A 16,034-nucleotide genomic window follows, 5' to 3' on the forward strand; every position below is an offset into this window, starting at 1 on the left:
GGTATTCATATAGAAAAATATTAATCTTGGCTCTTATACAGGAAGTAATTACAGGTGGATTATATATCTAAATATTAAAGGTAAAGCAGTAGGGTTTCTGGAGGATAAATCATGAATGAAAGACATCTTCATAAATGTGGGATGGAAAATTTTTAGGATACTAAAAGTGCTAACTATAGGTTGATAAAATGGACTGTATTTAAATGAGGAACTTCTTTTCCTTATAAGACTTCTTAAGAGTGGGAGAACATCTTTGCAATACATATAATCATGAAAGTGATTACATCCAAATATGTAAACAACTTTTACAAATATGTAAAAGATGAAAATAACCAGTGAGAAAAATGGGCAAAAGAGATGAATATGTACTTCACAAAAGCAGCTGTCCAAATGGATAATTTACATGCAAGAAAGGATAACTTCTTAGTCATCACAGAAATGTAAATTAAAACCACCATGAACATTCCAGAGAATAGCTTTAAAAGATGATAATTCTAAATTTTGGTAAGATGGTGAAGCACCCACAACTCATTTATTGCTGCTGGAGTGTAAATTGGTACAATGACTTTGGGAAATAGGCAGAATCTGCAAATGCTAAGCATACAAATACCTAGTGATTCAGCATTTCTACTCTTACCCAGCAGAAATGCATATGCATGTATGTTCACTAAAAGCTGTGCACCAGAATGTTTGATGGCAGCATTGTTTAAAATACCTAAAAAATGGAATAACTCAAATGTAATCCAGTTGGATATTAGTTGGATAGAGAAAGGTAAATTTCTAATCAACAGCAGTGAAAACAAGGTAACTACTGCTACATGCAACCACACGGATGCATTTTACAAGTAAAATTTTGACCAAAAGGCAGACACAAAATAATAGCTTTTTTATGGTTCCATTTATGTAAAATTCAGAAATAGGCAAAACTAATCAATAGTGTTAGAAGTTATGATAATGATGATATTTGGAGATGTGCATTTGGAACAGTACAAAAGATTCAAAAGTGCTGATACTCGGTTTTATGGTCCAGGTGGTAGTTACAAAGATGTGTTCACTTTGTGATAATTCTTAGAGCTGTGTTTATATAATTTGCACACTCCTTTGTATATATGTTAAAGAATTTTAATTATTATTTTGTAGTGCCCCAACTAACAAACAATATGTTTACATTAAGCTATGAATGTGAATAACTGGCATTAATTGAAAAAGTGGTCACATTAATTGGAAGGCTTAAAATTACAACTAGAATGATTGTAAGTAGTATAAATTATAATTATTACAAATAATACCACATCAGATGCTTCTTTAATAGCAAGCTATATATGTTTCTGTTTTGAAAAGTTTTGGGGGGTTAATAATTTTTGGAGTGGGAAATGAAGACTGGTCCATGTTATTAGCCAGATCGTTCAAGTGAAATATAACTTTAAATGTGTTTCAGTTGCTATACAGTGTATCTTAAAATGTACATTCAGCTGATAACACTGAAACCCTACCATATATTGAGAAGCTATGCTCTTCAGACTCTTTGAGGATAATAAAGGCAATAAATACGATTTTACAATATATATTCTACCTTTATAAAGTGAAAATTTCCTTAGAGGTCGCTCAGGTAATGCTTGTTTTTGTATTATACAGACACTCGTATAATGCTAGAGGAAATTTCTTTGCAGCTGCATAATTTTTATCTTGTTTTAAAACATTTGTTTATGTGATGAGAAAGAGAGAGCGCTAGCACAAGCAGGAGAGGGGCAGAGAGAGAGGGAGAAAAAGAATTCCAAGCAGGCTCCACGCTGTCAATGCAGAGCCAATGCAGGGCTTGAACTCACAAAGCATGAGATCATGACCTGAGCCGAAATCAAGAGCTGGATGCTTAACTGACTGAGCCACCCAGGTACCCCTTGATCTTGATCTCTACTAAAAAATAAAATATATATATATATTACCACTCTGGGGAGAATGGAATAAATGGAACTAACAATAACCAAAACATAGCTATACCTCATGTTTTCAGTTAATAATTTTATGTGAATAGCTTATTTTCTCCCATTTTCTTTGGTAGTTCACTGTTAGAGAATTGACAGTGTATAAAAGAATTAAATTCTATTATAACTATATGAACAGATTAAATTAAGCTTTTTCCACTAAAATATTTGAAATGATGTCCATTTGCTTCTTTTTCTTGGGGGGGGGGAGTCTACAATGGGTATTGCTATTCACCAACCTTGTTTCTTGCTATTTTCTTTAAGCTGATTCTACTTTGCCTCCGTTTGTGCGTGTGTTATTACAGCATGTTCTATTATTAACACCGGTGTATTTCAGGAGTAACCTTTTGTCTTATTTCTAAAGTTAACAGTTTAGAAATTAAGTTAATAAAATAATTTAACTCTTAAAATAAGTGCCTCTAATAACAGGCAGTGAATCATAAATGAAAGTGGACTTTCAGCTATTTGGATCTGGAGCTGTATGTTGATGTGAACCATATTCTGGCTTGATGATTCATGTACTTAGTGACAAAGCCAACAACCTGTTAATAATACTATGGACTCAATCTGCTCACAGTATTTTGACTGCCTACTCCTCTCTGCTATAGTCACCCTGCTCTAGCCACTGTCAGGGCCTTCTTGCTGTTTGATTGATTAGCTGCCAAGCATATTTTAGCTCAGCGCTTTCGTTGATACCTGTTCAGATCTGTTTTACCCCATATCCTCCTCAGACTCCCTCCCTCATCATATTCAGGTCTCCGTTTGAAAATCACCTCAGAGATGCATGTAACAGAGTATCAGGTAGTGAAAATTGACTCCTCTGACTTATAACTGGCTTCTCTGACTTCTTCTGTCTGTAATTTCCCCATCATTCTCTATTCTTATTCCCTGATTGATTTTTTTTTGTAGCAGTTATCACTACTTGATACTCTGTTACAGATATATTATTAATATATTTCTTGGTAAAGGGGCTCCTGGGTGGCTCATTCGGTTAAGCTTCCAACTTTGGCTCAGGTCATGATCTTGTGGTTCGGTCTGTGCTGAGAGCTCAGAGCCTGGATCCTGCTTTGGATTCTCTCTCTCTCTGTCTCTCTCTCTCTCTCTCTCTCTCTCTCTTTCTCTCTCTCTCTCTTTCTCTCTTTCTCTCTCTCAAAAATAAACATTTAAAAAAAATTTTAAATATATATTTCTTTGCATATATAACCCCTACCCCCCTTTTGTGTGTGCATGTTCTCTCTCTCTCTCTCTCTCTTTCAAAAATAAACATTTTTTAAAAATTAAAAAAATATATATTTCTTGGTCAATAGAAGTTCCATGACGGTAGGGACTTAATTGGTTTTGTTTACAACTATATTTCTAGCACCTGGAACCAAGACCTACATAGTAAGCACTGTATAAATATTTCTGGTTAGAATGAATTGAATGAATGAAATATAATGAATAGTGTCAGTCTGCATGGATCTGCCCTCAGTTAACTCTGCAGATATTCTTCAAACAGATGTAGGGTTGTTGTTATTTCCAGCATGGCTCTCTTGATAGGGATTGGTGGTAAATTTTAAATAAGCTCTAATAATATAACAGATTTCTGATCTTGTTATTATCCTTTAAAGGATGAGAAAAAGGGAAAAGGGGAAAATAATATACATAGTATTTAATTTTGTCTTTTATGGAAGAAATCATGACTAAAAATAATATTTGTTCTAAATGGACTCCCTTTGTTCCTGCCTGTGATAATTTAAAAATATAATAGTAACTACTCAAGTACCACTTAAAGTTGTAGATTTATATTGATTTTGTTTGTTTTCCTTTTATACCTATTCCCACCCCCCATGCCCACCTTTTTAAAGAATCCAACTCAAGTTGGAACAGCGCTTCAGGTTTTCCATAATCTTGGAACTTTGAAGGAAACTATTACCAGCGTTGTGGATGGATATTGTGCTGCTTTAGAAGAACATATCAACAGTGCATTAGACATCAAAGTTCTGACTCAGCCTTCGCAGTCAGCTGTGAGAGGTATGGCTATGGTTTATATTTAGCTGCTTTATTTATTTATAACCAAGAAGTCCTTTGAATAGTATGTGAAACACTTAAGTTTCAAAGCAGTCTAATGACTCATATTTTAGTAGACAGAAAATGAGAGAAGAAATTATGTTTCAGAATTTATTTATAACTTTTTTTGTCTAATCAGTGAGTTGAATTGGCCAATTGGTATATTCAGAACTTCTAGAAAAAAAAATCTATAAACTGTGGCTTCACTTAGTTCAGAGGAAACAGATGCAAGAAAAAAAAAAAAAGGAACATTTTTCTTTCTGAAATCCTTATCCTCACATGTACTTCTTGAGACAGAAAATATTTTTTAAGGAAATGCAATTTCTTCCTTAGCTTTTTGGGCTTTTCCTTTTAATAATTCTGGTATTCAGGAGCCAAAAAGGTTAACTGTGGAGGTAGAAACTGATAAAACCTTTGGGAACATTACAATGACAGCAAAATGTAAAGAAAACTACTAAACAAAGGTATGAGAGAGGAGTAGCCCTACAATAGCAGTTTGTGACCTTTTTCCTGCCGAGATGTACCTGCCGATGGCATTCAGATCTAACACACCCCTCAAAGGTGGGATAGGAAAGAGTACACATTGTGTGTGGCTTTCACTTACCTAACCAACACATGTCTGCATTTCTTTCCTTCTTTCTTCTCTCCTGTTAATAAGGAGGAGCCGTCCTTGCTCCTGGCAGAAACCGAGTACTCTGCTTTTGCGTTAGATCCCATCTCCCAAGGGCATTGCTTTAGCAGATCCCCTCTGTCTGCCATGCAGTTACTTTTCCTTCTTTAAGTCTCTTTCCTGTCATGTACAGTCATGCTAGTGTACCTTCTTCTTAAAGACAGACACCTCTATCTTGACTGCATTTCTTTTTTCTTCCCTCATTTTATTTCCTCAGACTACAGAAAATCCCCCAAAGTTGTTGTCAGACTTACTGTCTCCAGCTTCTCTCTTTCCATTTTTCTGTCGGAGAAGCTATTCTACCATCACAGAGTTGTCCTAAAGAATAAATGGAATAATGCATATAGAACTAATAACAGAGTTCCTCATACAAGGCTAATACTAAAATATTTACAGTTAGTAATTATGGTTTTTATATTTGCTGTATAAACATAGCCTTAAATAACGCACAATATATGTCACTCATAAATAAGTTGCACTAGATAAAAAGAGATAAAAGAATCTTGGATCTTAAAGGGATTTTTAAAGGTTAGCCCTAGCCTCTGAATAGGCCTGTATTAAAACTATCCCAGAAGGGGAGCTTTGAAAAGAAATTGCCGAAGGAGATTTCACTCTCAGCTTTTCCCAGCAATTATTCTCAGAAAGTTTGATCTCATGTTTAAATTTCCAGGAGCAGTTTAATCTCATTCCCTCTTGTGTTGTCAAGAAAAAGAAAAAAAAAATTAAAGCAATTATTCACATGCTGTCATTCCTAATGTACACCCTTTTTGTTGAAAGAATAAAGAGTTTTAAAGCCTTATTATAATCTGTTGAGAAGTAGATACAGTGGTTTAACGTACAAACCTTAAGCATCAATTTCCTTATTAATTTTTTTTAAAGAATAATCACTATTATTTTTAGTTTTTTAAATGTGACATTGACAATATTCATATTAATTTGCTGATCTTGTTGGTCATATTAAGATTATGGAGTAGAATGTCCTTATTTTTTGGAAGTACACATTAAAGCATTCAAGGGTGATAGGGCATCATGTCAATAACTTACTAACAAACAATTCAGGGAAATTTTTTTTTAGTATGCTTTCAAATTTTCTATATGTTTAAGATTTTTCCTCTCAAATATATAAAGTTCAATAATCTTAAGGAAAAATGTTACCTATTATGTGTGTTGGAAAGGTTTATAATTCAATAAGAAAAAGAGAACTTAAAAAATAAGAATATGATTAGGCAGTTCATAGAACATATCTAATAAACGGGAAAATATGTTAAGCGTCTTTCTAGAGGGTGACTGAACTAATTATTAGGGAAGTACAGATAAAACAAGGATACTGTTTCTCAACCATGAGACTGGTAAAACCCAAGAATTAAGTGTTGGGCGAGTGCAGAAACTCTCGTTAACACTGATTGTAGGAGAATGAAATGGTTCAGCCACTCGACTCAGTTTCATCAAATTGTTCTCTGAGGTTAAAACCGTATGTACCTTGTGATCTTATAATTTCTCTTATAAGAATATACCCTAGAGAACCTGTCACGTAGATATAAGAATTTTTTATTGTGCTATTACTTGTAGTAGTGAAAAAGTGAAAACAGTCTTTCCTTCAGTGGAAATAAAGGGCTATCATTGGGTCTCTGTTTTTTAGTGAGCCTGTGCCTTTGTACCTTGAACTGTACAAGTGTACTAATTTTTTTTTCTCCTCCCTTGGGTGGGAGAGAATGACCACAGAGGGACTGGAGTTGGATATTTCCCTTCCCTGGTCAGTTAGGTTCTGATAACACTCCAGAAGTTTAGGTTCTGGTTAACCAGCTTCCCCTCAGGGCAGGCCTTGTTAAGAATAGAGTCCTCTGGTGTATTTCAAGATGGTTTCCTTTTTCCTCCTCCTGCTGGAGGCACTGGGTGATTTTTCTCCCACATTTACTGTGGGAAACTATTTGGGTTCCTGGATGCAAATCTCACAATATTGTGGGCCGCCCTGACTGACTACCCCTGGAGCTTTTAATTTTCACAATTGACCACTTTGAGTCTGTAGCAATTCATCAGTTACACTTCACGTTTTCCTTCCCTAGCACTGGCTCCTACTGTTTTCTGCTAGCAAGGCTCTGTTCTGATACATGGAGACTTCCCGTATTCGCCTGTCTCTCTGATCTTGGGGGCAAGTGGTTTGCCATGTGTCCTCCCCTCTCTTACAGGTCCAAGAAGAATTTTTCATTCTTTTAGGCTTTTCATTTGTTGTTAGGACAGAGTGGCAACGTACAAGCTTCTTACAGTTGAACCAAGAAATGGAAGTTGTTAACTCAGATTTTTACCCCCTGTAACTTACTTGTTTTTAGTTTGATGTTGTTAAAAGTAAGACAGCTGGCCCAAAATGGAGTCACTTATGCTAAACCCCATGCCACCAAACTGAGACGTAACTTAATTACACTTTCAGCCTTTCAGCCCTTCCCAGAAATTGAATCCTAAGTCAGTCAGCCAGTCAGTCAGTCAGGAATCACCTAATCAGTACTAGTGAGGTAATCTGTCCTACTGTCCTCTAAAGGAAAGTGACCTTGCCATAACCAGTTTGCCTTTTTTATCTAGTATAACTTCTTTGTTCCTGTTCCCTTCTGCCTAAAAAGTCTCTCATTTTGAATAGCTCCTCAGAGTTCCTTTCTATCTGTTAGATTGCCTGCTGCCTGATTGATGAATTGTTGAATAAAGCCAGTAAGATCTTTAAATTTTACTCAGTTGAATTTTATTTTTTAACAATGTCCATATGGGTCTTTATTTATCTTTGAAGTTTAGTAATTTCTTTAGGATGTATCTTGGCATTGAATGCTCTGTATCTTTTTTTTTTTTTTGAGTTAGAATATGTTTTCTTTTATAGGTTTACTTTAATTGTACATTTGAATATTTTTCTTTTCCGTTTGTTCTTTTCAGGAACTTTATATACATATCACATCTTCTTTGTTTTCCATTTCTAATATATTGTCCATAATTATTATATTTTATATCTTTGTACTTTATTCCATTTTGTATCATGTCCATTTGTTCATTTTCCCATTTCTGATTGTGTTTTCACCCTTGATCATTATATTGTTATTTCTAATGTGGTCTTAATGTCTGTTATATATTTACAATGAGAATGTTCCCTATAATTGCTTTGAGACAGTAGAAGATCAAGTAACCCTTCCTGTTGTTTCCTTTGGGAATTTCTTTGGCAACATGTGTTCCTTTCCTTTCCCCGTCTTCCCTCCCTCTCAATTTGTGTTAGGTCCTATATTGTCTGTTTCTCATTCTTACTCATCTTTGAAAGATACCAGCTGTTTGTTGAAGAATAGTATAGGGGTGGTTGTAGGGAGAAACTAGGACAGTCTACAACTTGGATGAAGTTTGTTGTCTAGAGTAAGTATTCACCAATTTGTTACTTTTTCTATCTTTGGGATACATTTTTCTCAAATTTTGAATCATTATAGAGAGCTTAGTGTGAATTGTGGTAAAGCCATTTAAACAATTTTTGTGTGGAAACCTCATATTCTCTGCTTTTCTTCCCTCTTTCACCTCATGTTACCTTTGATAATCTCCCCCAACTAGAGGACTAACTATTATAAAGTGTAAATATCATTTTATTATGGTTTCTTCTTCCATTTTTCTTTGTTGCCATTCTGCAACATTAAACATTTTATTAGCTTCTTCCCTGGCTCATTCATGTCTCTCCATTGCAGCTCTAAGCAAAGAATCATTGAATAGTCCGTCTAAATTTTTATAATTGATTTTAAGGGCAGTTTGGTTTTTGCTAATGGTCCAAGATGAGAGCTATCTGGTTCCTTTTTCATTTTGATTTATCCACATCATGTGGCATACATAATCTCAAGTTTGAAGTTTTAGTTGATTCCTTGTTTGGGGTGGGTTTTTGTTGGTGGTGGTGGTATTGTTGTTGTTTAAGTGTATTTTTTTGTTGTTGTTCTTATTTTCATTGGCTTTCCAGGAAAAAGAGTAGGAAAATGATTTTACTCTGCCATCAGTAACTAGAAATCACTCTTAAGTATTTTTAAGTAACTCTTGGTTTTTTCTATCACTTTAATAAAACCTAGTTTATGACACTGTTTTGTTCTTGATTCTCCTAAAGCTAACTGATAATGGCATCAATTTTTCTGTTTTAATTATTCTTTCTCCTCTTTATATAGCTTTTCTATGTTCAGTTGATTACTTTTATCACTTTGATATCTTCAATAAATAAGTATTTAGCTTATGAGGATAAAAATTTTAAATAAGTCATTCTCTACCTTATTTACCTTTAAGTAAGTAAGGAACATGAGGCCTCTGGAACTAGTTGAACCAATATCTGGCTATATTTACTTTAAGAAAGTAGTGGGTTGATGTGTCCCATAATTCATTATAACAAAACTGAACTATGCATATTCCAGGAATTCGATCAGTATTTTCCAGTGTTCACAAAGGTACTCTATACCCTTTCTTCATTGTGAGGAGTTTGTTCTTTATATGACTTGTGAGATAATTGCACATTGTTAACTTATTTCCTCTCTATTCTCTGTACACTTCTCCTTAGTAGTGAGGACAACACTGCAAATAATTTTAAAAATTAGTTAGACTTAGATTTCAAACAGGAATTACTCATATTTTTAAAGCCAGTATCTCTGTCATAGGTATTTTTCTCTTTTATTGCTTCCTAATATTCTCACACTAAAAAGTAATAGCATCTCTTCGCTAAGGGTACATGTAACTCTTTTCTAAACTTAGAATTATTGGGGCACCTGGGTGGCTCAGCCAGTTAAGCAACCAACTTGGGCTCAGAAGGTTGTGATCTCACAGTGAGTTCGAGCCCTGCATCGGGCTCTGTGCTGACAGCTCAGAGCCTGGAGCCTGCTTCGGATTCTGTGTCTCCCTCTCTCTCTCTGCCCCTCCCCTACTTGCCCTCTGTCTCTCAAAAATAAACCAACCTTAAAAAAATAAAAAAAAAAATAAACCTAGAGTTGTTGAAAAACTATAAGGAAGCAGCTTATAAACACAGCCTCTGGTTTTCTTGATTTCTTGCCCCCCCCCCCTTTTTTTTTTGAGAGAGAGAGAGAGAAAGAGAGGAGAGAGAGCATGTGTTGGGGAGGGGCAGAGAGAGCGGGAGAGAGAGAATCCTAAGCAGACTCCACACCCAGCACCAACCCTGACAGTAGGGCTCACTCACACAACTGTGATGATTGTGACTCAACAGTGAAATTATGACCCAATCTTGAGATCATGACCGGAGTTTAAATCAGGAGTCCATGCTTAACTGACTGAGCCACCAGGCGTCCATCTTGCCCTCTTTAAAACAGGATAAACTATTCACTCATGGGCTCTTCTGCATGGCTTTCAAGCTTAATTTGGATTGGAATTTATACTTTTCAATTTGAGACTAAGATTCCTTTTTTTTTTTATGTTGAAACATTTTAAATCTGCACAAATAGCTGTGTATATGTATTACATACAAGAACATTCTTAGACATCACTTTCAAGAAATTTAACATTGATACATTAATATTATGTAATGTTTAATCCATATTCAACATTTTTCACTTGTTCCCCAAAATATTCTTTATAATAGTTTTTCCCCCAGCTTGAACCAATCAGGGATTATGCTTTTCTGTTAGTTATCTTATGTCTTTACTCTCCTTTAATCAAAACAACCCCATTGCCTTTTTTGTCTTTTATGGCATTAACATGTTTGGAGATCCCCATAATTTGAATTTATCTGGATTTATCTGATTGTCTCTTTATGGGTATATTCAGAATAAACAAGCTAGTAAGGTAATGTTGTGTATTTACCATTAACATCGTATCTGTAACCACCAAAATTATGTCTGTCTCATTACTGCTGATGCTAAATGAAATCATCTCATTACTGTGGTGTATGCCAGATAGCTCCTTATAAGATTGCTTTCTTTTCTTTGTGATTAGTAATTTGTGGTGCATACTTTGAGACCATGTGAATATCCTGTTTTTCATTAACATTTCCTGCAGGGTTTTAGTATCCAGTGATTATCTTTCCCTCAATTAATTATTTTACTAGTAGTTGCCAAATGATGATTTTTTTTCTATTACTCCACTGCATTTATTAAGTGACATTCTTCTGTAAAGAGAAATTTCCATCCTTTTTGTTTTTTTTTAAGTTTCTATTTAAATTCCATTTAGTTAACATAGAATGTAATATTAGTTTCATAATGGACTGCCATACGGTACCTGGTGCTCATCACAGTAAGTGCGTCCTTTTTAAACATTTCAGTTTTCACTATGAATTCACAAATTGTTTTCAATCAGTATTTTATGATCCATTTTCATCCCTATTATTTTGGATGGTCAAAAGTTCCCTAATTCATTTTGGGGAAACCCCTTCCAGTCAAGGTCCTATGTCCTTTGACAGATTTCCATTTGTCTTTGAACACTTCTTTGCTCTCTGGCACAGTTGTACCACACATATCTTCTGTTTTCACTGCTCCAAATGTGGAATCACCCTTTTCTTCAGTGAGCCCTGGTTTCTTTTACTGGGGAAGGGGAATGGTGCATACAAGTCATAATTTGGGCACTTGGTATACTCATTTCTGTTTAGGAATCACTGTCTCCTTGCCCTTTCAGTGGACAGAGTCAAGAAATACCTCTAATCCTCATTACATATTTGTATCTTTATTCTGTTAATGGGGAGAACCTTCATTTACACTTTGCAAAATGAACTTCAAGTAATTTCAGGATGGCTACACCAGTATCACATCCAGCAACAAATCCACTAAGTACTATAAATTCTTTACAATTCTTTTTGCCTCTAAAATCTCTCTCACTAAAGTTAGGGTTCCATAATTAAACATTACTTGAATTAATTGTTTTCCCCTCTGTGGTTGTATTATGAGTTTGATGTATAGTTGGTTTCATTTGTTTCTGTATTTATTTGCATTTTGTTTTAGAGTTTGCTTTTTTCTTTCTATTTAAACTTAAATTTATTTTGAAATAGGTAAAACATTTATATGCCTCATAAAGACTCCCTACTTCTATCCCTGTTTCTTTCACCTTGTCTCCTACCACTCCCACCACCACTTGTAGAAAACTATTTTCTGTTTTGTGTTTTATCTCATGTGTGTGTGTATGTGTGTGGTGTGCCCGAGTGTGTGATCTTATTTTCCTTCCTTTCTTAAACATTAAAGATTAGGATGCTTTTTTATATTCCTCATAAGAAATTATTTCTTAAAGTAGGAGCTTCTTACTTTTTTTTAAGCTTGGATATGCTTTTTGTATTAACATATTTTCTTTTATTTGAAAAGTTTTATTTTTCATACTTCTTTGTCACTCATAAACAGGGGGACCGGGACGCTCAACTATGCCAACCCCAGGAAACACTGCAGCTTTTCGTGCTTCTCTCTGGACTAATATGGAGAAACTTGTGGATCATATTTGTACTGTTTGTGGGCAGGTAAGAATTTTAGAGAGTGGAAAGAACATTAATTATGGATTAATGATTAATACCTTGTTGCGCCAAGTTGTGTGACGTTGGTCAGCTATCTTAAAATCCCTGAGCATTCAAAATACCTACGTTAGCTGATTATAATATTGATAGAATAACTCTAGCAAAATGCCTCTTTCCTTCCCTTGCTATTTCTAGTACCTAAGCTTTACATTTGTTTCATTTGAAAATACCCAATTGTATACAATCTCCCCCTCTCTGCCTTTTTTAGGTACAACATCTACAAAAAATATTAGCCAAGAAGAGAGATCCTGTTTCTCATATTTGGTTCATTGAAGAAGTAGTTAAGGTATGTTTAGATGAAAATATTTTTTATCTCTTTATTGAAGAATGCAGGGAGAAATGAGCCAGCATTGTTTGTGTTCCTACCTTACAGACTGGCTACATGTCAAATAGCCATAGGAATTGATTTCTCAACAACAACAAACTTTCTTTTTAGTATATGTATAAGCACATTTGTTTATTGAGTAAATACTACCAGTAATGCATTTTATAGGCTAATTTCTGAAATGCATAAACTAATTTCTAATTTTCCATCATATAAATGATTTATTATAAATGTTTTTAAAAGTTCCACTAGAGAATAAGATGAAAATTTTGGGTAAATAAGAGGTTTAATTGGTGGTTATTATAATGTCTTATAGTCTTTACTGAAAATGGAATGGTAAGATCCATTTGGTTGTTAATTTTTCCTGTAAAGCACATTGCTGTATTCATTTTTCATATTCTGAAATTCTCCCTTCTGTTATCCACCAATACACTGGCCTCATGGGCTATAAGAATTCCTTCCATGCATAGAAATCTCTGACTGTACATTTTATTTATTCATCTTGATAGGTTTTTGATAAGGAATAATACAGAGGGATTATTCTTTTTATCATTTAATCTTGACACATAAGTGTTCCAAAGAAAAAAATTCTCTAAATTTCCAGTGTTATGGTATAGTGTCCTTTGTAAGTTCAAAATTTAGGCATTTGTATATTATGTTATGGATCTCTAAGACCACCCCCAAGTTTGGTTATTTGTTAGAGAATTCACAGCATTCAGCATATAGTTGTGCTTCTGGCTATGATTTATTACAGCAAAAGGATAGGAACCAAAATCAACTTTAAGAAAGGAAAATCAGCAATAGGAAAAAGGCATATAGGATGAAGTCCAGAGGTAACCAACTGAAAGCTTCCAAGGGTCTTCTTTTACAGGAGAGAGAGGACACCTTTAATTCATCTAGCAACAGCATGCATAAAATGTCCTCTGGGGAAGTTCATCTTGCACGTAGGAGTTCAGGGTTCTCATCAAGAGTCAGTTAGCCTAGCATGTACCAAAATTCCAGACTCCTGAAAGAAAAGCAGCTGTTTGGTGTAGACCACATTATTGGTACAAACAGTTTAGGTATAGCGAGCATTCTTAACTGACAACCATGAGGACCCTCTTAAAATCCAAGTCCCAAGTACCAGCCAAGGACCAGCCTTGCAGTTAGGCATTTTTACCTATAGCAATCTCAGACCCGCTGTATAAACTCATTTTTGCGTATATGTATACTTATGTTGGTATCTACCTCCTTACATTATTCTGCTCATATTTGGCTTTTAATTGTATGAAAGAAATAATAAGATGCTTTTGTCAATTTGCATAGTAATTAATTTTTTACAATTTTTAAAATTCCACTTAGTGAACATACAGTGTGTCAGCAATTCCATACATCATGTGGTGCTCATCAACAAGTACACTCGTTAATCCCCTTCACCTATTTAACCCATCCCCTCCTCCCACCCGCCTCATCTGTAGTAACCATCAATTTGCTCTCTAGAGTTGAGAGTCTGTTGGTTTCTCTCTCTCTCTCTCTCTTTCCCCTTTGCTTCTTTGTTTTGTTTTTTAAACACGTGAATGAAACCATGCGGTATTTGTCTTTCACTGTGTTATTTTGCTTACCATTATACTCCCTAGGTCCATTCATGTCATTGCAAATGGCAAGATTTCATTCTTTTTTATGGCTGAATAATATTTCATTATATGTGTATGTATACACATATGTATATACATATGTATATATGTATATACACATATATGTATACACACACATATATATTATATGTATATACATTATATGTGTATCCATACACTCCACATTTTGTTTATCCATTCATCAGTCAGTGGACACTTGGGCTGCTTCCATAATTTGGCTATTGTAAATAATGTTGCTGTAAACAGATGGGTGCATGTATCCCTTTGAATTAGTGTTTTTTTGTTTTCTTGGGTAAATACCCAGTAGTGTGATTGCTGGATTGTAGGATAATTCAATTTTTAACTTTTTTAGGAACCTCCATACATTTTCCCGAGTAACTGCATCAGTTTGTATTCCCTTTAACAGGGCACGAGGTTCCTTTTTGTCCATATCCTCACCAACACCTGATATTTCTCATTGTTGGTTTTAGCCCTTCTGACAGGTGTGAGGTGATAGTGCATTGTAGTTTTGATTTGCATTTCCCTGATGGTAAAGGACGATGAGCATCTTTTGATGTGTCTGTTCGCCATTTGTATGACTTCTTTAGAGAAATGTCTGTTCATATCTTCTGCCCATTTTTAAATTGGATTATTTGATTTTGGGGTATTGAGTTTTATAAGTTCTTTGTAAATTTTGGATACCAACCAGATGTGTCATTTGCAAATATCTTTTCCCTTTCTTAGGTTGCCTTTTAGTTTTAATATTTCCTTCCCTGTGTAGAAGCTTTTTATTTTGATGTAGTCCCCAATAGTTTATTTTTGCTTTTGTTTCCCTGGCCTCAGGGAACCTATCTAGAAAAAGTTGCTACAGCCAATGTCAGAGAAGTTATTGTTTATGTCTCTTGTAGGATTTTTGTGGTTTCAGGTCTCACATTTAGGTCTTTAATCCATTTTGAATTTATTTTTGCATATGGGGTAAGAAAGTTGTCTGCTTTCATTCTTTTACATGTAGCTGTCTAGTTTTCCCAGCAAGATTTATTGAAGAGACTGTTTTTTCTCTCTGCATTTTCTTTCCTACTTTGTTGAAGATTGACCATATAATTGTGTGTTTATTTCTGGGTTTTGTATTGTTTTCTATTGATCTGTGTATCTGTTTTTGTGCCACTACCATACTGTTTTGATTGCTGCAGCTTTGTTATATAACCTGAAGTCCAAAATTGTGATGCTTCCAGCTTTGTTTGTATTTTTCAAGATTTCTTTGACTATTTGGGGTCTTCTATGGTTCTATACAAATTTTAGGAATGTTCTCATTCTGTGAAAAATGCTGTTGGTATTTTGATAGGGATTGCATTAAATGTATAGATTGTTGTGGTAGTATAGGTATTTTCACAATATCTGTTCTTCCATGAGCATGGAATATCTTTCCATTTCTTTGTGTCCTCTTCAGTTCCTTTCATCAGTGTTTTATAGTTTTCAGAGTATAGGTCTTTCACTTCTTTGGTTAGATTTATTCCTAGGTTTCTTATGCTTTTGGGCGCAATTGTAAGTGGGATTGTTTTCTTAATTTCTTTTTCTGCTGATTCATTATTGGTATATAGAAATGCAATAAATTTATGTACATTGATTTTGTATCCTTCAAATTTACAGAGTTTATTTATCAGTTCTAGCAGTTTTGTGGGGTAGTATTTACGTTACCTATATATATATAGTATGTTGTCTGAAAATAGTGAAAGTTTGACTTCTTCCTTACCAATTTGGATGCCATTTATATCTTTTCATTGTCTGATTACTATGGGTAGGACTTCCAGTACTGTGTTGAATAAAAGTGACAAGAGTGGACATCCTTGTCATATTCCTGACCTTCAGGGAAAGGCTCTCAGTTTTTTACCATTGAGGACGATGTTAGCAGTGGGTT

General features: G+C 34.7%; 1 protein-coding gene across 3 annotated transcripts in view; it reads left to right on the top strand.

Moving 5' to 3' along the window:
• The window catches only part of COG5 (component of oligomeric golgi complex 5), a 322,331-nt gene that overhangs the window by 166,151 nt on the left and 140,146 nt on the right, over nt 1-16,034 (top strand). For all 3 annotated transcript variants that reach the window (XM_047095454.1, XM_047095453.1, XM_047095455.1), the window contains exons 8-10: nt 3,830-3,995; nt 12,015-12,127; nt 12,390-12,467. In XM_047095454.1, coding sequence (XP_046951410.1) covers nt 3,830-3,995; nt 12,015-12,127; nt 12,390-12,467 — 357 coding nt within the window. The remainder of the gene's footprint in view (nt 1-3,829; nt 3,996-12,014; nt 12,128-12,389; nt 12,468-16,034) is intronic.

This window comes from Lynx rufus, unplaced genomic scaffold (assembly GCF_022079265.1).
Source record: "Lynx rufus isolate CCGP_SWC_20201006 ecotype Redwood Valley unplaced genomic scaffold, mLynRuf1.p SCAF_4, whole genome shotgun sequence".
In the NCBI taxonomy this organism is placed as follows: Eukaryota; Metazoa; Chordata; class Mammalia; order Carnivora; family Felidae; genus Lynx; species Lynx rufus.